At 36.4% G+C, this 25,239-nt stretch overlaps 1 protein-coding gene across 1 annotated transcript in view; it reads right to left on the reverse strand.

Annotated features, from left to right (window-relative positions):
• The window catches only part of GBE1 (1,4-alpha-glucan branching enzyme 1), a 290,669-nt gene that overhangs the window by 54,875 nt on the left and 210,555 nt on the right, over positions 1-25,239 (reverse strand). The window contains exon 12 of the mRNA XM_043892923.1: positions 21,439-21,610. Coding sequence (XP_043748858.1) covers positions 21,439-21,610 — 172 coding nt within the window. The remainder of the gene's footprint in view (positions 1-21,438; positions 21,611-25,239) is intronic.

Below are 25,239 nucleotides of genomic sequence, written 5' to 3' on the forward strand. Positions count from 1 at the left end.
CATATCTGTTTACATATGCTATGATGCTCTAGAGTGCAAAAACTATTAAATTATCTAAGTTTTGTTTACCTTCCCTTAATGATCAAATTTTACTCCCATTGGGATGACAGCACCCTCTTGAGAATGCATGAATAAGGCATGTTTGTGAAACCAGGAAGATAGGCATCTGTTGAAAATAATGGCATGCATACTTCTCGATGTAGCAAAGGCACATGTTGTATGAAAGGTAGTCAAGGAATTGTTTGATTATGCATCTTCCAAGAGCAGTCCATGGGGTGGTAAAGAGTCAGACACGACCAAGCGACTGAACTGAACTAAAGAGTATATAAAAGGACATGCCTGGCCCATGCCCCCTGGATTTTATTCCTATAGAGTTCATTTTAGGAGCTATTAGAAAAGTCTGCTCTAAAACTCGGAGAAGGCAATGACAGCCCTCTCCAGTACTCTTGCCTGGAAAATCCCATGGACAGAGGAGCCAGGTGGGCTGCAGTCCATGGGGTCACTAAGAGTCGGACACGACTGAGCAACTTCACTTTCACTTTCCACTTTCATGCATTGGAGAAGGAAAAGGCAACCCACTCCAGTGTTCTTGCCTGGAGAATCCCAGGGATGAGGGAGCCTGGTGGGCTGCCGTCTATGGGGTTGCACAGTCGGACACGACTGAGAGACTTCACTTTCACTTTCATGCATTGGAGAAGGAAATGGCAACCCACTCCAGTGTTCTTGCCTGGAGAATCTCAGGGACGGGGGAGCCTGGTGGGCTGCCGTCTATGGGGTCGCACAGAGTCGGACACGACTGAAGTGACTTGGCGGCAGCAGCAGCAACTCTAAAACTACAGGAATTGACTAACAAATATCATAATAGTAGCTTTCCAACTTTGCTAGCAAAAGAACATGTTTGACTATTTTTATTTATTCTGCTAATATTTATTTGGCCTCACTTATAGGAGAGCCTATATACACACAGAATTTAAGTCTCCTAATTAAAAGACAGAGAGAGTCCTATTAGTTCACATAGCTTTCAGAAGACCTTGCTTTAATAAATAAAATGCCTTTTAAAAAGTCAATAAATGGATTTTTCAAAATGTACTGGGGTTATAAATGTTTATTCGCTCAACATGTAATAATTAAGTTCTTCTGTCATAGGACTATTTTAAAGTCTATAGCTAAGCATAAAATAAGCTGATCTTAAAAATTATTTTAAGTGCAGAGCATTTTTACATTCCAGTAAAGAAAAAGAAAATATAAGATGTATAATGAATTGTTAACCACATAATATAATTGATACTTTTATAAAACTACAGATAATATATTGGAATAATCTGAAATATCTGAACGTCTTCTTATTCATGGAAAGGTGTTACTAAGGCTGGCTAGGGTAGAGGGAATTGAAACTATGAAAATAACTCATGTAATGACTTCATAAGTTTACTTACCTACCTTACTGATTTGTTATCAAGTATAACATGAAGCTTTCACTTATGACCTACATCTAATCATAATGTACATAACATTAAAGTGTTGAAAAGGTACTGATTATATAGGTTTTCAAACTTTTATTTTTCTCATCTTTTCATCCCAAAAGGTCATCTCAACACATCCCAGAACCGTTGAATTATGGTGGTTTTGTGTTGGCGCACCTTAAACACCTGTCATTAGTTTTTTATTCAAGGTAATTCATAAGACAATTAGATGTAGAAACAAAGATGGAAAGCTGCTTCTGGATTGTTTTCCCAAGCCATAAAATCCCTCCATAAAAACTGAAAGTTGACATTTTTAAAGTTTAATAGAATAAGCTTTTTAGTTAATTTTTTAATACATTTCCTAAATATCAATATGTTTTTAAAGGACAGATAATTATTGTATGGTGGGCTTTCTATAATATAGTTATGGACTATGGGCTTTAAAAGTTATGGCTTTAGGCTTTAAAAGTTATGCTATCATTCTTTTAAACTTAGGATTTATGCTTCCATAGGTAAAATTTACTTTAAGGAGCTTAACTATATGAAAATGTTTTCATGAAAGATAAATCAGGCGGTAATTTTTTGCTGTATTACAGAATTCTTTAAAATACCACAATTTTCAATTGCATCTCAAATTATTCATTTTATGAATGCTAAATTAAAGAAATTTTTTCCAAATGATAAGTTACTTCATAGTGTAAGTTTTACTTACACTACTTTATGTTTTTAAAACTGCTTAAATCAAGTACCTGGAACATTTATGAATTATGAAATAAAATGCAGAGGTTGATTTGAACTTGCACATTCAAAAAAACATATTTCTTGTATGACCTACATAGAACAAAACTTTCAAGTACTATCGCTTGATTACTTTGGATTTAAATATGCAGCAAAGATAATTTACCTAAATAATATAATGATATTTTTACCCTTATATTACATAACTTAGGTGGAATTAGCAATTAAATTTCTCTTTCATTTGAGGTAATAATCAGAGGGATCCTAGAATTTATATGGCTCTGGAAAAAGGCAGTTTCATTTTCCTCACAAACTTTCGAAAAGTCTTTTCTCTTTTTAAATGAAGTAAATGATTTTGAACCCATCCACAAAGGATACATCCAATTTACTGATTGGTGTGAATAATGCAGAAAGAATAGAGACCTACAATTTTAAACCAATTTTAAAGAACTCCAGAGGCAGAAGATCCGCAGTGCTATATTTAGTGTGAGGTGACGGCCCCCTCAAATCTCTCTCTCACATTTTCAGTCCAGTAACGTATCTCACCTATGGATCTGGCAATGTCAATCTCCTGTAAAACCCTCACTAGCGTTCTCTGACCTGGCCTCTCCCTCAATCATTCATGTTCTAAGTTAATACGCCCTTCATTCTATTTCACCTTCTTACCTTTCATAGTCACCATTCCAGAGAGAATCAAGACAGAGGAGAAAGGAGGCCCTTTAAACTGAACTCCGTTTCTGTAGGACGCCCTCCCTGATGGTCCACCTCATCCTCCCCCAAGGATCAGTTCAGAGTCCTTCCTTGGGGTACTCACACTGCCCAATGCACACCTTGAAGGTGACAAATATCACCCAACACATCTACGACTACCTGGCTTTGCCAGTCTGCTCCCTGGACAGTGGGTTCCGTGAGCTAATGCCTACATCTTCTCTTTGTTAAGTCAGGTGCGAGGCTGGTGCCTGACCCAGCAGTAACTGCTGGGTCACTGTAGAATGAAGGAAGCAGAGGGGACTAACAAGTCACTTGTAAAGCTGCCTTGAAATCTGAGCATGAGTTACTTTCTCCCTTGATTTGTTTCACAGATTGTTACACAATGTGAAATTTGCCTTGTGATTTTCCTCTTTGGCTTATCTCCTCTAGAGGAACATCTATAGTTAGAGATTTACTGTTCCAACATCACTGACAATCTTAGCATACATGTCTGGTAAAAAGAACAGAGTTGGCCCTCCATATCCCAGGATGTGGAAACCACAGATACAGAAGACAGACTGTACTATGTGATTTTACACAAGGGTCTTGAATGTCCGCGGATTTTGCTATCCTGGGAACAAAATTCTAGGCCCCTTCATGAGAAACAAGGGCTGACTACACTGACTCATACGAAGTAGTGCGTTTTGGAGGCAGGCAGAGCTGGGCTCAAATTCTGGCTCTTGTATTGACTGAACAAGCCATTTAACCTTTATTTTCCTCATGGGTGAAATGAAGGTAATCATTCCTACCTCTTATGGTTACAAATCAGGTTTAAATGTGATATTATACATAAAGCACTTATAGTACTGTCTTGCTCAGAGTAAATATTCAAGACATCAGAGCTATGTTTAGAATAGCATGTTCAAAGACTGTCAAATTAAGATAAGTCACCCAAATAGTATGCATGTCCCAATTCCTCAAGGAATAAATACTCCCAAAGAAAAACCCATGTCTCTTCAATGAAAAGGAAAAAGAAAAAAATATATTTCCCAAGGTATTTATTGTCTCTGCTACTAACTGAGATTAGTGTGTATATATCACCATCCTGCTTTGTTTGGGAGAGTGAACTGGGGTGGAGAGTTAAAACTCAGATAATGATCTAAAGTTGTAGAGGTGAAGAAATTCACCTTTTAAATCCTATCTCCTGTTGGCAAGCTGCTCAGGAGAAACTGCCAGAGAGGATTATTTGTGTTTAGAGAAGTCATCATCACATCCCAAGAAATGACAGCCATATACGTAGCTTACCAGCTCCAGTAATATATAATCTATCACCTTTTGCATCGTATGGTTATAAGGATCTTTACAGCCTGCTTGAATAATACTGGAAGAGTCAGCTATTCAGTGTTTTAGCAAAAAATAAACTCTCTGATCAATCCTTTTTGGAAGGAAGATCTAGGGGCTTCTTGGTAACCTCTACAAGCCCATGAAAAGTTCTAAAAGACTGTGAGTCAAATAACAAGATTTACTATACAGTAAAACTGGAGAGAAGAGAATTAGTGAAGGGGAGAAATGATTCAAGAGCCTAATACTACAGCAGAAAAATTGTGACGTGTAAAGAAAATTCATACCATGGGACCAGTGGGGAGAGTGGGATACTTATTCATTTATTGGTATCTCATTTAGGAAAATTCCACCAATAAAGATGAGGTTATCACCCGGGTTGGCATTTGGGATCGGATCTGGCAGAGGCCAGGTTAAAGATTTAACTCTAAATTAGGAATTCAGAGGCTAGGTATGATGAACATTATATATTAATTTATCTTTACTGACATGTCATAGGATAACACTCTGTTTTTCCCTCCTTAGGAAGATGAGTAATTTGGCATAGGATCCTGGACTTAGCTGACTCCCTGAATTTAGAGGATTCTTCTAAGGGACACTGATGATTATTAAGTGAGGTTCTGGAGTGCCTTTAAAATGCTGCTGCTGCTGCGGCTAAGTCACTTCAGTCGTGTCCGACTCTGGGCGACCCCATAGATGGCAGCCCACCAGGCTCCTCTGTCCACGGGGTTCTCCAGGCAAGAATACTGGAGTGGGATGCCATTTCCTTCTCCATTTAAAATGCTAGGTAACAATAAAGAAGGTTTGAAGAAATTCCTTTGTTTCTAAATAATGTTAAATTACATAGTTCATTCCGGAAACTCAACCATCAACAACTCAACAGTAAAACGAGAGAAGTTTATATACTAAACTTCTAACCCAGAGCTATGTGGATAGCGAGTCCATTCAAATGGGCTTCCCTGGAGGCTCAGTGGTAAAGAATCTGCCTGCCAATGCAAGAGACCCTGGTTCTATCCCTGGATCGGGAAGATCCTCTGGAGAAGGAAATGGCAACCCACCCCAGTATTCGTGCCTGGGAAATGCCATAGACAGAGGGCCTGGAGGGCTCCGTGGGGTCATAGTGAGACATGACTTACTAACTAAACAACAATACCCACACACACACACATGCATACACACAGTATATAGTGTGTGTTTGTGTGTGTATGTGTTTGTATGTGTAGTAACTGAAGGGCAAAGGATTAAGATATTAAAGTTAGAAAAAAATGTACTCTCTTCACTGGGACTTATTTTAAGATCCAGGACCATTTTATATTTTTTGTTACATTAGGAAATCTGGTATGCAGGCCACAAGTTGAACTTCCTATTAGTGATTGTCTCAGCTTGAGGCAATAGAAATGAAAAGAAAGACAAGTGTCTCCTATGCATGGGAATTTTCTTTCTTTATAAAGATATGATTATATACCTTCTCCAGGAGGAAAGTCAGTGCCCTAGATGGTAGGTTTTAGCTTAAAATTCATAACACATGAGGAATAATATTCCATCAGTTAGCAGGTTCTGCATATAAAGACAATTTTATTTTCCCAACAAGTCTGTCTAATGAAATAAACATTTGAACCAATCAGTTCAGTCAGCACACTTCAGTCACTCAGTCATGTCTGACACTGTGATCCCATGGACTGCAGCACACCAGGCTTTCCTGTCCATCACCAACTCCTGGAGCTTGTTCAAACTCATTTCATTCGTGTCCATGATGCCATCCAACCATCTCATCCTCTGTCATCCCCTTCTCCTCCTGCCTTCAATCTTTCCCAGCATCATGGTCTTTCCCACTGAGTCATTTTTTTGAAATCAGATAGCCAAGGTATTGGAGCTTCAGCTTCAGCATCAGTCCTTCCAATGAATATTCAGGACTGATGTCCTTTAGGATTGACTGGTTGGATCTCCTTGCAGTCCAAGGGACTCTCTAGAGTCTTCTCCAACACCACAGTTCAAAGCATCAATTCTTCAGTGCTCAGTTTTGTTTATGGTCCAACTCTCACATCCATACATGACCACTGGAAAAACCATTGCTTTGACTAGATGGACCTTTGACAGCAAAATAATGTCTCTGCTTTTTAATATGCTGTCTAGGTTGGTCATAGCTTTTCTTTCAAGGAGCAAGCGTCTTTTAATTTCATGGCTGCAGTCACCATCTACAGTGACTTAGGAACCCAAGAAAATAAAGTCTGTCACTGTTTTCACTGTTTTCCCATCTATTTGCCATGAAGTGATGGGACTGGATGCCATGATCTTAGTTTCATGAATGTTGAGTTTGAAGCTTTTTCACTGTCCTCTTTCTCTTTCATCAAGAGGCTCTTTAATTCCTAAGGGTGGTATCATCTGCATATCTGAGGTTATTGATATTTCTCCCGGCAATCTTGATTCCAGCTTGTGCTTCATCCAACCCGGCATTCCACATGATGTACTCTGCACAGAAGTTCAATAAGCAGGGTGACAATATATAGCTTTGATGAACTCCTTTCCCAGTTTGGAACTAGACCATTTTTCCATGTCCGGATCTAACTTTTGCTTCTTGACCTGCATACAGATTTCTCAAGAGGCAGGTTAGATGGTCTGGTACTCCCATCTCTTTAAGAATTTTCCACAGTTATTTGTGACCCACACAGTCAAAGGCTTTAGTGTAGTCAAATGAATCAGATGTTTTTCTGGAATTCTCTTGCTTTTTCTATGATCCAACAGATGCTGGCAATTTGATCTTGGTTCCTCTGCCTTTCCTAAATTAAAATTTTTTTCTCTCTAGTTTATTGCTCTATAAGTGCATCAGAAAGTAGATATAATATTACTATATATTTGAACCAACAGTAATAATTAATAATTAATATCTCTACTTTCTGATGCAGTTTAAGAGCAATAAACCAAAGAGAAAAAAAATTATTGCTTCTGGTGTGAAAGGTTTAGATGCAAATGACCACAGAGCAGCAGACCTTGCTTCCATGGATGAAGACTGGATGTAGGTCTCATCTTATTGCTTTAATTCTTTCTTGAGAATTTTAGTATGAGTTCAGTCTAGCTGAACAGTATTTTAGGGAGAATCATTAAGACCAACAACACCATTGATAACCACACAGACCCCAAGGAAGAAAGGCAGGGACCATAAAAGTATCCTACCCTGAGATCAAAACTGAAAGAATTAAGGACATACAAGTTCAATTGCTTATTTTCCTTCTCAACATCCAGATTACTGGTAGACCCTTTTCCCATTTGTAAAGGGTGTGATCTATTCAACTTGTCGATGTGACTGGGCTAAAGAAAAATGTAGATAAGTTATATCAGAAACATTCTCCAATAGGTTAAGGTGAAGCTTCGCTAAAGTGACTCTTTCTCCAGATTATGATCATCAGCAAGGACTTGAAGGTTCTTTTGGGCAGAAAGAACACTTCCTATATGGACCAGGGTATTTAAATCATGTGGGGAGATAAACAGGTGAATCCCTCAGCTAGCTCCCACTGAACCCAGCACAGTCTGGATCTGTCTCTGACCCAACTTTCATTTTTGTATTTTCCTCCAATCAGTAGATCGTTATGTTACAACTCCACAAAATAAAATCACTTAGTGAGATTTTTTAAAAAGCACTAATGTCCCAGCCTCACAATCACTGATTCTAGTGTGAAAGTTTCATGAAACTCAGGTTTGAGTATTTTCAAGCTCCCCGGGTAACTCTTAGCCCCATGTCATCCTCATGGAAAGTTGTCATTAAATGCCAGCCAAAATTGGTTATCAGTGTGCTGTGAATCAAGTCAGGCCCATTACTTTTAAGTCTGTGCCATTTAAAAATAGATTATATTTGCGTCCTTGAGCATTTTAACAGGCGTGCAGGCCATTTACAACTGCTCATATTGAGAATTTTGCAGTTTTTCAAAGCTCAGTTTTATAGACTTCTTCTAGGAGTGTTACATTCAGCAAACTTGTTTCAACAAGCTAAGAGAAAATGCCAAAAATTAGCACTCCTACTGTTCAGTAGAGTGTATTTTGTCCTCTTATAACTGCTTCAATTCCAGCACTTAGCAGGAAGACATTTAAATTTTTATTGTATTCCTATCTATCAGAAAGAAAGAAGAATTTATAAGTTTGACACTAAACAATCACAGATGGAAGATTTGAAGTAGGATCACACATTTTACACTGAAGTATAATGTAGCTATCACTGAATGCAGACTGACACAAAATCCATCCAACTCTCCCTATGGTTTTAGGGAGAATGTAACATATTCATTAAAGAATGTCCCACAGAATTTCAAATGTCAAAATACAATATAATCATATTGAGAAAATCCTTCAAATTTAGTAATGGAAAATTTATAATACTGCTAAGAGAGAAAATTGCCAGTTTGTAATTATGCCTCATTCTCTGCAGGTACCACTCATTACAGAAACTAGAATAACAACATGGTAATGAGATTCCTAAACAAGAAAGTAATAAAAACATATGCACATGTTATCAGATGACCACACTATTAATAAAAAATAGTTACCTCCATGGTCATGACTTTAGTTGGTTTATAAACAGAGAAAACAATATGAGAAACGTAGAAAAGCCTTCTCATTTAAATTTTATCTCTTTATAAAAATTTCTGTTTGCAAAAGCTTCTCAATACCAACTAGGAAAACTCCAGGAGCAGCCACATTCCTGTTTGCCATGTTTGCTACGGGAAGTCCAAGGCCAGCCTCCTGGTTCTTCACTGGCCCTTCACTGACAGTTGGATACACCACATACCCCCCACCTGTCCCAACTTCCCCTCTCTTCTTTCTACATTCTTGTACTGCGCCCTCTATAATTTCTGTTCTAGAATCAGAGAACTTTCCTCTTGGAATTCTCTCTTCACTTCTTATCCTTAAGGAATCGTTAAACATTTCCAAATTGTAGGCTATAGCCAAGACCAATCCAATTTATAGTATTTCTTGAAACTCCCCAGGTCATTCTAGAGATCCACTGATTTATGGGTTCTCTATTATATCAGCTCTTCTCTAATGCTTTCAAAACTTTTCCCTTTTTTGACAGATAATTGACAAAATTTCAACACTTGATCAACCATGGTCTTCTAGAAAAAAAGAAAAAAGTCACACAATCAAAAGGCTGATTTGATTTATAATCTTGATTACAAATATCAATGAGCATTAAGTATTAACCAGATATCCTACTACAATTTGAAGATGTCTGTTTCATAGTTCTATTTTTCTCTCAAAGTCCTTTTTTCTCTTATTCTTTCCACTCTCAAAGACCTCACCGATAATATAAAAGCTATCAAGGAAAACTTCTTTGTCTTCACACAACTCTGCTTACAACCAATCTGTATTTCCATCTAGAAACTGACATGGAAACAATGAATTTAACTGAATGAATGAATAAATAAACGTGTGAACAAATCAATGAGTCCATTGATTCCAGATTACTTTTGACATTTCAGTTTTATGCATTAACAGCTGATGTGATGGGGAATATGTGTTTTATGATTACAACATGGTTTTTCAGCTTTCTAGACTACCATGCCATATTATAGTAGTGAAATATTGCTAGTTTTGTTGATTTAACTCTGCTAGTTCAGTATTTTTTAAATGAGAAATTTAAATCATTTATGTTTTGAGATATACCCTGAGAGTTATATGCAGCATTAAAATTTAAAATAGAATGAAGGTGTACTCATTAGAAAATGTTCTTCTATAACATAGAATCCCCAAGAGGAAAAGAAAAATGAAAACTGAGAAAGCAAAGCTTCTGTTGCAAGAAAGATTCTTATTTTAGTTCAAAGGCTTTCTGAAGGAGTGGAATATGAACATGACAGAACTGAAAGTGATTCAGATCATTCTGCATTTGAATCTCTATCTATACATGATGAAACTCAAGAAAATGGAGTCAAATCAGAAGGGAAAACCAAAACAGCTTCCTTTGAAACAAAACTAGCAGCAAGCTCTCAATAATAAGATTACAGTCTTTACAAAAAAAAAAAGTTGTTTAAAAAGATTTTCTTCATTATTACATAAGAAATCTGGTTACATGAAAATGAAAATATTTGGAGTTAGCTGTTCAATGTAACTTTCTTCTCACCATTGCCCAGTCTAGGACAGGATTACCAAGGGCTTTCTGAAGAGCCAGAAAATTATTTTTCATAGAAACCTACTTGGAACTAAATTAACAATGACAATACTTTAATACATATCATTATTGAAATTCAAATATAAAAAAATGATTAAATAATATTGCATTATTTTGGTATTACCCTTAACTCTTGAACAATAACTCAATTTATCCACTAATAACTTACCCTCCATATCCATGGTCTCTCCTTATCCATAAATTCAACCAACCACTTATCGTATAGTGAGATAGCTGGATGGCATCACCGACTCGATGGACATGAGTTTGAGTAAACTCCGGGAGTTGGTGATGGACAGGGAGGCCTGGCGTGCTGTGAATCATGGGGTCGCAAAGAGTCGGACACGACTAAGTGACTGAACTGAACTGAACTGATAGTCCTAAATATTCATATATGAGTGGACTCTTGCAGTCCACACCTGCACTGTTCAAGGGTCAACCGTATCTGTAATTAATACTGCAGTGTCAGGAAGCATTTAGCAAGAGGCTCCCTGTGTGCTGTTTTGGATCTGTCAGGAACCCTCTGGCTCTTATTAATTCCTGAATATTCAGGAATTAAGAGGAGAGGCAGGCCTTGCCTTTCCCGGGCTGAGGAATCCAGGCATTTCTCATTGTGGTGATAAGTACCCTCTTCCTTCTTATGAACCATAAGGTAAAAGGTGATTGTTTGCAACTCTGTCTTTGATAGGGATTGTCTTATGTTTTGTAAGTCTGGAATTTTAATCTTTATCTTTGCTGAGAATAACCACCTTGTAAGACAGTATATATGCACACACATTGTTGATTAAAACACCTTTGCTCCATCAGAGCTTGGGTCCCCGTGTCCTTCTTTCTTTCTTTCTTTCTTTTTTTCCTCTCTCTCTATTTCTGACTGATTCCCTGAAGTGCGGAAGCCGGCTGCCTAACCCAGGGAATATTGGCCTCTTTACTTCTTTCACTCTTTCATCGTCGACTCCAGACCACCAGGTTCCGGTCCATTAAAGCACCAACACTGCAGTATCAATATTGGCATTTTTTTTTCCCCTAGCACACGATTACTGGACATAGTAACCCATTTGCCTGCCTGGCCGTACCTCTCTACAGCAATTCCTGACAAGTCACATGACTAGGCCATGTGACCACACCCTCTACCTCAGTTTTGACTGGGTTAGAAAAAGGTAGCACATCTAAGATAATTTGAGAATCACCAGAAAACCGGACAAATTATATGATTATCCTCATTTTCTTCTTTGAACTGCTTTAGCAGTTTATTTACAAACAAGTATAGGCATACCTAGAAGATATTGTGGGTTCAGTTCCAGACTACCTCCATAATATGAACATGGCAGTAAGGTGAGTGAGACAGATTGTTTAGCTTCTCAGGGCATACCAAAGTTAATTTACGCTATACTGTAGTCTATGCCAATAGCAATATTTCCAAATACAATGTACATATTCTAATTTAAAAAATACGGTATTGCTAAAACATGTTTACCACCATCTGAACCTTCAGCAAGTTGTAGTAGTGTTAGGGGAAGCACACTGATTGAAACCGCCCACCCTGGCCAGGCACCATAGTAACCATTTGCATGAGTTGTTTTATGACAGGAGATCCTGATAAAGAATACGGAACTAGTAAGCCACCACCAACTGGAAGAGTTGGGGAAAGGTCAAAAGGAGACACCGCGTGTCTGTCCACTTCCCAGAATCCCTCTCGCTAGCATCCATCTTGGCTGAGCGATGCGTGCGCCACCAGGAAAGACTCTGAATTAGAATGATTGGCCAAAGACTACCCGGAAACTAATCCCATCACCATAAAACCCAAGACTGCGAGCCACGAGGCAGAGCAGTTCTCCTGGGTTCCCTTACCTACTGCTCTCCACCCGGGTGCCCTTTCCCAATAAAATCTCTTGCTTTGTCAGCACATGTGTCTCCTCGGACAATTCATTTCCGATTGTTAGACAAGAGCCCAGTTTCAGGCCCTGGAAGGGATCCCCCTTCCTGCAATAGTAGTAATATCAAAGCAAATCAAAACCACAGTGAGATATCACCAAATACCTGTCAGAATGGTTATCATCAAAAAGTCTAGAAACAACTAATGGTGGCGAGGATGTGAAGAAAAGGGAACCCAAATACACTGTGGGTATGGAAAACAGACGGAGGTTCCTCAGAAAATTAAAAATAGAACTATCACACATATATCATATATCATACATATATGCTGATATAACTATCAGCATATGTCCTGGGAATATATCTGAAGAAAATGAAAACACTAATTTGAAATGATACATGCACTCTGATATTCACAGTAGGATTATTTATAATAGCCAAGGTATGGAAACAACCTAAGTGTACATCAACAGATGAATGGATAAAGAAGATGTGATATAAAAAATATGTGTGTATTTATAAATACATACAGGCACAATGGAATATTACTCAAACATAACAAAACTCTGCCACTTGCAACAATGTGGATGGACCCAGAAGGTATTATGCCTAGTGAAATGTCAGAAAAAGAAAGACAAATATTATCACTTATATATGGAATTGAAAAAATGAATCAACAAATGAATAAAAAAAAAACAGAAACAGATTCACAAATTAGTGATCACCAGTGGGGAAAGGGAGGGGTAGGAGCAAAATAAGGGTGGCAAATAAAAAACTACTATGTATAAAATAAATAAGCTACAAGGACATTGTACAGCACAGGGAAATATAGCCATTATTTTGTAAGAACTTTTAAAGGAACAGAATATGTAAAAATCTTGAATCACTATGTTGTACAACTGAAACTAACATTGTAAATCAATTATAGTTCAATTAAAAAAAAAGACCACTGGTCACAGATTACCATAACAAATATAATAATAACAAAAATGTTTGAAATATTCCAATATTTACCAAAATGGGACAGATACAGGAAATGAGCAAATGCTCTTGGAAAAACAGTGTTCATAGACTTGCTAGTGCAAGGTTACCACAAATCTTCATTTTCTAAAAATCATAATATCTGTGAAGCACAATAAAATAAGGTATGCCTGCAACATATATTTACTGAGGTAACCCTATGTGTAAAGCAGATGTTTTTCATTCTATATTTATTTTTTACCAAAAATAAAACATTAAATAACCACTGATTTTACAAATAGCATAGATATATCCACATAGATTATCAATAACCACATCTTATTTTTTTAATCTGTCTCCTTTTAGTTATATTATAAGTAGATTAAAAAAAAAAAACGTAATGCTATTAAACCATCAATCAATACCAGGCCTTTCTTACTGAAGAGTTTTATGATGTTTTAAAGTGATTGAAAACCACATTTTTTCATTAAACTTGCCAGTCAATGAATGATCTCCAAACTGATTTCCTCGGGCCCCAGTTTCTTCATTTATCTGAAGTTTAATATTCCCAACTGACTTTAATCTTACTCTGTTAATTCAGTCCTACTCCTTCTTGGACTTTTCCTAAGTTTGTGGTATGGCTTTTTTGTGTCTTTCTACTCTTCTAAGTTTGTCTGACTGATGCAGCTCATAAATTCCACCAAGAATGCAATTTGTTAATCCAATTTCCTATATATTCACATGACATTTTCTGCTTATCTCTATCACTGTAGTGAGTGAATGTACTAGGACAGACATACTGGTCTTCTTACTTGTCTGGATTCCTCTTGGGTTTTGAGACCCTGATGGCAAGAAGTCTTTTTCACCTAGGAATATCCACCACTTAACAATACATGGCATGTAGTAGATACATATAAATGTCTGAAGCATAAAAGAATGTAATAAATTGTGTTAGAACACATTTTATAATGTGCTATGAATATATGAAAAATATAGTTTAAATTGATATGTATCTCAAATTCACTAACTTTCTAAACAGAACTTGCCTTATATCAATCTGCTTTCTCTACCCCTCTCTCTCACACTGATTCTCTCTCTGGGTCTTCTCTGTCTCTCTCTTACTCACTTGCCTCGCCCTTACTTCTGTGTGAAATAAATCTGAGCACAGGTATGTAAGAAAAACATATTAAGTTTTAACTTAATGCTTACACACACACTCATACACAGAAACAATATAATAAATGTTAACTGATTAACATCATATTGGCTTATCCTAGAAACAAGAATCCAGGCAACCATCAAACCTCTTCATACATGAGAGCAAAGTAAGATGTTTTAGCAACAACATTCAAAAAACATCACCATGAATGAAAAACAAACAAGCCATATTAACTCAGTGAGACTGACTACAGAAACAGCTTAATTTCTATATAATTAACCACGTAACTGTGGTTGTTCAGCGGCGAAGTCACGTCTGACTCTTTGCGACCCCATGGACTGCAGCACACCAAGCTCCTTTATCTTCCGCTATCTCCTGGAGTTTGCTCAAATCCATATCTATCGAGTCTGTGATGCAATCTAACCATCTCATCCTCTGTCTCCCCCGTGTCCTCCTGCCCTCAATCATTCCTAGTATCAGAGTCTTTTCCAAATAATTGACCCTTTGCATCAAGTGGCCAAAGTTCTGGAGCTTCAGCTTCAGCATCAGTCCTTCCAATGAATATATAGAGTTGATTTCCCCTAGGATTGACTGTTTGATCTCAAGGGACTCTCAAGAGTCTTCTCCAGCAGCAGAGTTTGAAAGCATCAATTCTTTGGCACTCAGACTTCATTAAGGTCCAGCTTTCACATCCGTACATGACTGCTGGATAAACCATGACTAGATGGACCACTGTTGGCAAAGTGATGTCTCTACTTTTTAACGCACTGCCTAGGTTTGTCATAGTTTTCCTTTCAAAGAGCAAGCATCTTTTAATTTCATAGCTATAGTCACTATCTGCAGTGATTTTGGAGCCCAGGAAAATAAAATCCATCACTGCTTCCACTTTTCCCCTTCTATCTGTCACGAAGTGATGGGACTGGATCCCATGATCTAGTTTTTTTTTTTTTTTTTAAATGTTGAGTTTCAAGACAGCTTTTTCACTCTTTCATTTCATCCTTTTCAAGAGGCTCTTTAGTTCCTCTTTACTTTCTGCCATAAGAGTGGTATTATCTGTATATCCAAGGTTGTTGATATTTCTCCCGGCAATCTTGATTCCAGCTTGTGATTCACCCAGCCCAGCATTTTGCATGATGTACTCTACATAGAAGCTCAGTAAGAAGGGTGACAATATATAGCCTTGTGTACTCCTTTCCCAATTTTGAACCAGTAAGTTGTTCTATGTCCGGTTCTAACTGTTGCTTCTTGACCCACATACAGGTTTCTCAGGAGATAAGTAAGGTGGCCTCATACTCCCATCTCCTTAAGGATTTTTCAGTTTGTTGTGATCCACACAGCCAAAGGTTTTAGCATAGTTGATGAAGTAGAAGTTTTCCTTTAATTCCTTTGCTTTCTCTATGATCTAATGAATGTTGGCAATTTGATCTCTGGTTCCTTTGCCTTTTCTAAATCTAGCTTGTACATCTGGAAGCTCTCAGTTCATGTACTGCTGAAGACTAGCTTGAAGGATTTTGAGGATAACCTTGCTGGTATGTGAAATAAGTGCAATTGTCAGGTAGTTTGAACATTCTTTGGTATTGTTCTTTGGGGTTGGAATGAAAACCGACCATTTCCAGTCCTGTGAACCACACAATACCACCTAGGAAATGTCATTTCATTTTTAACAAAGAATTACTAATTTTACTGATATTTTTAGAGGAAATGAATTAAATATTCAATGATGCTTTTATATTAAACTATGTACCATCAGATGAGATCCTAAAGAGGCACTCCTGGATGAAATTGGAATATCAGCATTTAGAACCCATATATTTAATGGAATAGCTAATAATAATGATAAAAATAGTAATAGTAAATCTAAGTTAGAGTTAAATTAAATGTAAATAAACATTAACTATGAGCTATGTGCCTGCTAATATGCTAAGGCTTGTGTACATATTAAATCATTTTCACCCTGAAAACAATCTTCTGAGGCGGGCACTACTCCATTCCACTACTGAGCAAACAAAGGCACAGGGTTATGATGCCCCTTACTCAGCTCACACAGCTAAGCCTGGGTTCCCATCCAGATCACTTGCTTAATCACAATGCTCTACTTTTCCCCAGAAACATATTTATTAACCGCATTTTGGTAGCTAACCTATATATGATCTAACAATAATTTTGTTGCTACTTTTCTCAAATAGGAAATAAAAGAGAAGACATCAGCTGCTCTCATTTTCTAGTTGCACAATGTTAGGTGTGTTACTTTTCCTGTCCGAGTTGCAGCTTTAGTAAAATTGGGCTTGGGACATCTACCTAGATATCTGAGTATTCCCCTAATTTTAACCTCACATTTCTTTGCAACTAAGACTGTATTAAAAAAAAAAAAAAAGAAAGAAAACTTTTATGAAGATTAATTTAGATGATGCAAAGAAAATGTCTTAGACAATATAGCATGCTGTGTCTATATAAATTTACTTTTACTAATATTTATAATTACAACTCTTAGGATGTAAAAACATGCAAATAATTCAGCTATTTCTGGTCTCCATTTTATACTTGATTCCTTCATATGATGATATGATTCCTTCATATGATGATAGGAAATATAAACCTATCTATTTATAATTAAAATAACCTAGTGAGCCAAAAAAAAAAAAAAAAAAAGCAAGCATTCCCCTACTTCAACCAGAGTGGATTTCTTTCTTTCTTTTTAGAAAACAGAAGGAGATGACAGAGGACAAGACAACTGGATGGTATCATTGACTCAATGGACATGAGTTTAAGTAAGCTCTGGAGATGGTGAAGGACAGGGAAGCCTGGTGTGCTGCAGGCCACAGGGTCACAAAGAGTTGGACATGACTGAGTGACTCAACAATACAACTTTACATTTATTGTGTTTAAGAGAGAGAGAAAGAATAAATGTTCTGCTTTTAAAAATTTTCAATTAATTTTTACTGGCATGTATTTGATTTACCGCATTATGTTAGTTTCAGCTATACAGCAAAGTGAATCAGTTACACATATACTCACTCTTTTTTAGATTCTTTACCCATATAGGCCATTATAGAATATCAAGTAGAGTTCCCTGTGCTATTCAGTAGATTCTTATCAGTTTCGTGTTTTATATATAGTAGCGAGTATATGTCAATATCAATCTCCCAATTTATTCCCCATTCTTAGTTTGTATTTCACATCTATGACTCTATTTCTGCTTTGTGAATCAGTTCATTTGTACTGGTTTTTTAGAATCCACAAATAAGAGATAGATGATATTTGTGTTTCTCTATATTGACTTACTTCACTCACTATGGTAATCTCTAGGACCACCCATGTTGCTGCAAATGCCATTATCAGAGTGAAAGAATTTTTTGAAACACAAAATTAGGAGTATATAAGACAAAAACAAACAAAATAAAGTAAATCCACCAAACTGGTATCATTGTGAAAAGTTTACACTGATCTTAATGATTTTTGATAAGCAGAACACATATCTAAATGCCTGACAAATTTAGGTAAACATATTTAAATGAAAAAATACAAAAATGTGTTGTTGTTTTCTTCTTTTAACTCATTCTCTCTCTACTAGAGGGAAATAAAAATAAAATTCTAGAAAACTAACAAGTTTTAGAATGCCTAAAACATGAGTAAACAACCAGATTGCTGCTCCTTGGTCTTAAATTTCTTTAACTGATCATTTAAAAAATTTATTTCTTCCATGCCACTTGAAAAAAATAACTTTGCTTAAAACTACAAGTGGTGATTGCAACTAATGAACCACTGCTAAAAATATTACAAGGTAATTATATATACACATATACATATATATAAATATACAAAATATCTTTTTTCAGAAAAACATGAAAGCCTTGTGATGTGCTAGAGCCTATGCTAATTGCTACTAGTCTTAAGTGAATAAGTCCCCAATTTTCATTTCGCTTTAAATTTACCAAGGCAGTCACATATTTAATAATGTTTTAAATATAATTTTTTATGTGCCAAAAAAGGTAAGCAATAGGGTATATAAAAATGTATAATAGGTAAAACTAGTAAAGTCTGAGGATTTAGAAAAAGGCTTTCCTAAGGAAACAAGATTTGCAGATGAAGGATTTTGTCAGGTTAGCAGGGGGTGTTTGAGTAGAATGAGTCCAAGAGGGGAGAACAGTAAAATATTCAGAGTTCAGAGTGGAAGGAGGTTGGTGCATTCAATGAATGAAAGAAAGTCTACTTGGCTGGAGCAGGGCCTCAGTGGGGACAGCCATGGGAGACCATTCATGCAAGGCCCACGGGTCAGCTGGAGGACACTGCAGGCATTAAAGCCATGAGGCAGGAGAGTGCCACGATCAGAAAGTGGAAAAAACAATATGTAAAGTCATGAGAGCTCATGGGAAAATACTAAATTTCATAAAACATCAATAATCAGAAATCATAAAGATTTTAGAGATTACTGATTTCAAAGTTAGTAGAGAAATGCTAGATTTAGATAAGATATTGAGCCAGAAGAAATTTTTAAAAACCATTCTGTTGGAGTTAAACATTATAAGCCATTTGAAGGACACTGTTTATAATTGCCAGGACATGGAAGCAACCTAGATGCCCATCAGCAGACGAATGGATAAGGAAGCTATGGTACATATACACAATGGAATATTACTCAGCCATTAAAAAGAATTCATTTGAATCAGTTCTAATGAGATGGATGAAACTGGAGCCCATTATACAGAGTGAAGTAAGCCAGAAAGATAAAGACCAATACAGTATACTAATGCATATATATGGAATTTAAAAAGATGGTAATGATAACCCTATATGCAAAACAGAAAAAGAGACACAGATGTACAGAACAGACTTTTGGACTCTGTGGGAGAAGGCGAGGGTGGGATGATCTCAGAGAACAGCACTGAAACAAGTATGCTATCAAGGGTGAAACAGATCACCAGCCCAGGTTGGATGCATGAGATAAGTGTTCAGGGCTGGTGCACTGGGAAGACCCAGAGGATGGGATGCGAAGGGAGGCGGGAGGGGGGATCGGGATAGGGAGCACATGTAAATCCATGGCTGATTCATGTCAATGCATGGCAAAATCCACTATAATATTGTAAAGTAATTAGCCTCCAACTAATAAAAATAAATGAAAAAAAAATGAAGGACAAATGTAGGAAGAAAACTTCAAAATATCTTTGAGTCCTATATCAAAGAATAATCTCAAAATTATATTTGATACCACAAATATGGTCATTTTACAGATGTTATAAGAGAGACACTAATAGATAATTATGTTTATTTAGTTGGGTTACTATTGAAAGTTCTATGGGAAGAGTTTCCAAAACAGAAAAGCAGTTCAGTCAGCCCTCGGTTAAATATATACAGTTAAAATGATATTCATATAAACATTTCAAAGAATTTATGAAATTGTTGGAGATTTGTTAAGATCTTAGCTGTCCATGATCCATTTTTACCTTCAGGAAAAATATTAATACGAAGACTCAAGAAATAGTTCTCATTATGAACTTTCTTCAGACATTTTTTATCTGAAAGTTATCAATATTCAATTAACTAGGGACATTAAGTCTCTGTTATCTGCAGATAGTTTTGTTTTATTCAGATGCTATGTTACATGCTATGGGCTAGAACTGTCTTCAACGAAGGAGAGTCTCAGGAAAAAAACTCTATCAGGAACTACAAACTACTGATACTCTCAGCTCTTCAGTACAGGCTTCTGAGCTGACAATGCTTACACAACTTCCAGACTAAAGCAATAAACTAAGTCTGGATTACTAGAATTCTCGGATGCAGTGGGCTTCAAGAATTAATGGCAGGACCAACAAGATGAACTCAGAGGTCATAATTGATTTTGTTTCTCTATTAGGAAAGGCTGTACTTGTGAATGATGTTCACTGTGTCTGGGAGGACCAGCTGCCTTTAAGGAACTGAGGCTGATTTTACTTATGAATACAATGCCTGCAAAGTCCACCCAGAAAGCCCAGGTTGGTGCCTGGAAGACAAAGTGCAATCTCAAGGTCATGAGGGTCACTTCTTGACAGGTTGGAAATATTAACAGATTTGGTGATCCGGAGAGGAGAGGGATGTACCAAAAGGTACAGGTTGTGCAGGGAAAATATGGTATGTGCTTTAATGGATTTAACTTCCTAGTCTCAAGATAGCAAATGATAGAGGCTTTTATAAGTCCCATCAGAGATTTTTTTAATAAAATTTCCAGGTAGAAATTAATTAATCTGAAGTGATTCCTGGGTTGGGAAGAGCCTCTGGAGAAGGGAATGGCTACCCACTCCAATATTCTGGCCTGGAGAATTCCATGGACTGTATAGTCCATGGTGTCACAAAAGGTCAGACACAACTGGGCGACTTTCACTTTTCACTTTCTAAGCCTTTTATTATAGAAAATTAAGTCAGGCTCCCATATGCATTCCCCAGTCTTTCCAGCTCTCTCTACCCTAAAAACTGGTAAAATTTCCTAAAAGTCAAATGGTTGTGGTTGACCAAACAGAACAGAAAACAGTGCTAATTGATTGTATATTTTATAATTCAAGATTCTTCAGACAACAATGACTTCTGAATAGTCATATTTCCTATTTTTTCAATAAGTTTCTTTTTTGTCCATCACAATACCTTGGGCCTTGGTTTCCACATTTATGATACAAATGTACCAGTGTACAGTTACCTCAAAGAAGACCAATAATATTAGCTCAGTATGTTGCTATGACATGACAATTATATCCTTCTATGTTTAATGTGCAAACACTACGATAATGAAATAAATCAGAAGGATTAAATTCAGAATAAAAATTCTATGTTTAAAAAAAGTTCACCCCACTTATTGACAACAATATTAAAGAAGATACCAGCCATTAGGCTAATTTTGCATCATATATTAGTATAACAATAATCTTAATTTAATTTTTACAGTTTACACATGAGAGTGTTTTACAGAAATAAAATTATAATATTCTATTTTAAACATGAACAGCTACAGCACAATATTCTACATGACTTGTGTCATATATAATATTGGTTAACATTTTAAGCACAGATTGGATATAAGTTCACTTAATACTTACCCATGAAATTGAGATACCCCTCTCCACCGAGTGCGTGAGTAATGAGTCGAATCATCTTATGAAGCTGTATCCCACGATCGATAACGGGAGTAAATGGGGTCAGAACACTCATGTTGGTATACATTTCAGCATCCATCAACCAAAACGCCAATGTCTTATCCCCAACGAGAGCCTAATAAAATAAAAGTCACTGATGTAAATGCAAAGAATAGGTACTAGGCAGTTGTCATTTATGCTAGAATAACACGTGATTTCACAAAAACAGTACAGGAGAAGTGTGTGAACTAGTATTAATTCCATGTATTTCCCAATAGTCACTATCTCTGCTGAAGGTAAGCTGGTGAAACACATGAGAAAACTCATGAATCTATGTTTCTATTATTTATAAAATAGCTTGGTGAAAAGCTCATGATAAGCTACCTGAATATTTGCTAATATTAAGCATTAGAAATTAGAATAACATGGGTTATAATGTTGAAAATACTAATGGCCTTTTTTAAGGATTTAAACAATGGGTTTTTTTAAACTGAATGACAGATTCCTTAAATTCTGTAATGCTTGACAATTTTCATAAGTTTCACACACATGATTTCATACAATCCCATAATCTTAGATTAAACTATTAGAATACTAACAGAGTTTTTAAAAATGACTTGTATGTCATGACTTTACTGTTTTAAAAGAATGGAAGAGTTTCTTAGAAATCATTTATATGTATATGCACTTTTATTTATGTACATAAAACATGTACATAAATATAGTACAATGGACCTTTTTCCCTTTCAGCAGCAAACTGACAACTTTTTCTTAAAATGTAGAACTTACTTTCTTATTATATTTGAAATCTAATCTAAAACAAGTTTGTTTTATATGAAAACATAATAGTTGACAAATGGGGCAGGTAACTCGGAAACACCCTGAGCAGCAGAAAAGGTCTCTTAATTGGAATGATTTATGGTTAAAAATAGCTAACTAATACCAAGGATTATTTATTGACAGGAAGAATATATAGAGAAACACAGAGATTAAACCATAATCTCCTCACCCTATTATTGTGCAATTATTTTCACTTTTAGAAAAATATTTTTCTTTATAAACCTATTTTAAAGTCTAAACTATTTTCATATGTTCATATTTGTAATTTTTATCAGGTTTAAAATTCAGTGTATGGTTGCTTTTAGGAAGAATTAGGTAACTTACATCTTTTTGTATATTCCTGATAATTTTTAATACAAGATGGAATTACGTGGATCTTTAAAGCATGAAATAAGTCTTCCATACTATTTCGGTACATCTTGGGAGAAAAATTATGAAATTAATCTATCAGTTTCATCTTCAATTTGTTTATTTCACTCATTTTCTTATTCTTTTATTCATTCATATAAAATAAACACAAATTGGGAGCCCAAATGTGCTACAATTGCTAGAAGCTTTCAATGTATTTTAATTTTCATATTGTTATATACTTGACATACAAAAAACTGTGGAAAATTTTTAAAGAGATGGGAATACCAGATCATCTGACCTGCCTCCTGAAAAATCTGTATGCAGGCAAAGAAGCAACAGTTAAAACTGGATATGGAACAACAAACTGGTTCCAAATTGGGAAAGGAGTAAGTGAAAGCTGTATAAAGTCATCTTGCTTATTTAACTTCTATGCAGAGTACATCATGTGAAAAGCCAGGCTGGATGAAGCACAAGCTGGAATCAAGATTGCCAGGAGAAATATCAATAACCTCATATATGCAGATGACACCATCCTTATGGCAGAAAGCGAAGAACTAAAGAGCCTCTTGATGAAAGTGAAAGAGGAGAGTGAAAAAGCTGGTTTAAAACTCAGCTTTGAGAAAACTAAGATCATGGCATCCAGTTCCATCACTTCATGGCAAATAGATGGGAAAACAATGGAAATACCAAGAGACTTTATTTTTGGGGTCTCCAAAATCACTGCAGATGGTGACTGCAGCCATGAAATTAAAAGATGCTTGCTCCTTGGAAGAAAAGCTATGACCAACCTAGACAGCATATTAAAAAGCAGAAACATTACTTTGCCAACAAAGGTCCATGATCTAGTCAAAGCTATGGTTTTTCCAGAGTCATGAATGGAAGTGATAGTTGGACATGAATGGAAAGGGTAGTTGGAAGAAAGCTGAGCGCCGAAGAATTGATGCTTTTGAACTGTGTTGTTGGAGAAGACTCATGAGAGTCCCTTGGACAGCAAGGAGATCCAACCAGTCCATCCTAAAGGAAATCAGTCCTGAATATTCATTTGAAGGATTGATGCTGAAGCTGAAACTCCAAACTTTGGCCACCTGATGTGAAGAACTGACTCATTGGAAAAGACCCTGATTCTGGGAAAGACTGAGGGTGGGAGGAGAAGGGGATGACAGAGGACGAGATGGTTGGATGGCATCACCGACTCCATGGACATGAGTTGAGTAAGCTCCAGAAATTGGTGATGGATGGGGAAGCCTGGCTACTGCCATCCATGGGGTTGCAAAGAGTAGGACATGACTGAGAGACTGAACTGAACTGAATATACTTGACAAGGGATTTACTTATCCTTAAATTAATGTTATTCATTTCTTATTGTGTTACATTTTGGTTCTGGTTTTTTCATTGGTATTTATTTTATTTGCTCAACAGCCAATTTAAAAGAAAGTACTGCCCCAATTAGGAAGATATAAAACTTTATATGTCTACTTCATGAATGAGTAAAGTTTCTGTACAGGCCAACAGTACATAGTTTAGGTATTGTGGGCTACTTTCTCAGTCTCAACTACTTAAATCTGCCATTAAGACTCAAAAGCAGCCATAGACAATAGGTAATTGAATGAGTATGCCTGTGTTCCAATTACCTTTACAAAAATAAGCAGCAGGCAGAGTTTGGCTCATGGGCCTTGACAGCTGATCTCTGGTCTACTTACACTTTCTTAATAGTAAGAGGAGACATCTGAAAAACTAGTTTCAACTTAAATTGTCAATTTCTGCTGAAATAACACAGGAACTTATTGTTTAACTTCAATTTTCTTAATTCATATCCTGCAAATAATTTCAAAAGGTTTACTGTCTTTTTAAAGTATAAAGACTTCATTTTATATTGTTTATGGGGACAATCCACATACTTTAAATAACTAAATGGCCTTCTCCTCCATTTATTTATGTTTATTGAGTGACTACTAGGAGAAGTCATAGGACTAAGGCTGGAAATACAAATGGAAACAAATATTCTGCTTAAAATGTGATGAGAACATGAAGGACTGGGAAACCACTTTTCCCCCATACACCTGGATGAAAGCTTAAGGAAACACACCTGAGTCAGAGCATTAGTTCTTTACAGTAGCTTCCCAGGTATGCATTCGTATGCATTTGCAGGTGTGTGGGGAGAGTATAAGACTGGGACAAGGTTGACCTACTTATGAATGGGTGAAAGTTTTACAGTATTGAAGAACAGAACACTCGGAGGATTGAACACAGAATAAACATTGGCATGCAAGATATGACAGGCTGTGTGTGAGAAGCTTTAACCAAAAGATCTGGGTTGACAAAATTAGCTTTGCCCTTGGAAAATACCTCAGGCTACATTATAGATGATGGACTAAAACAGAGGGACAGAGGTCAGGGTGATCAATCAGCAAAAGATTTAGTGACTGAGGGGGGAAAAATGATGAAAGCAAGAGAAAAGGCATAAAAGAAAATCTTTAGAAGGAAACCTAAAACGGAAAGGAAATTAAAATTAACCTGGATTAGCACCAACATCCTTCTCGTCACAACAAAGGAAAACTTGCAGGATAGCACTTG

The sequence above is a fragment of the Cervus elaphus genome, chromosome 31 (assembly GCF_910594005.1).
Source record: "Cervus elaphus chromosome 31, mCerEla1.1, whole genome shotgun sequence".
Taxonomy (NCBI): Eukaryota; Metazoa; Chordata; class Mammalia; order Artiodactyla; family Cervidae; genus Cervus; species Cervus elaphus.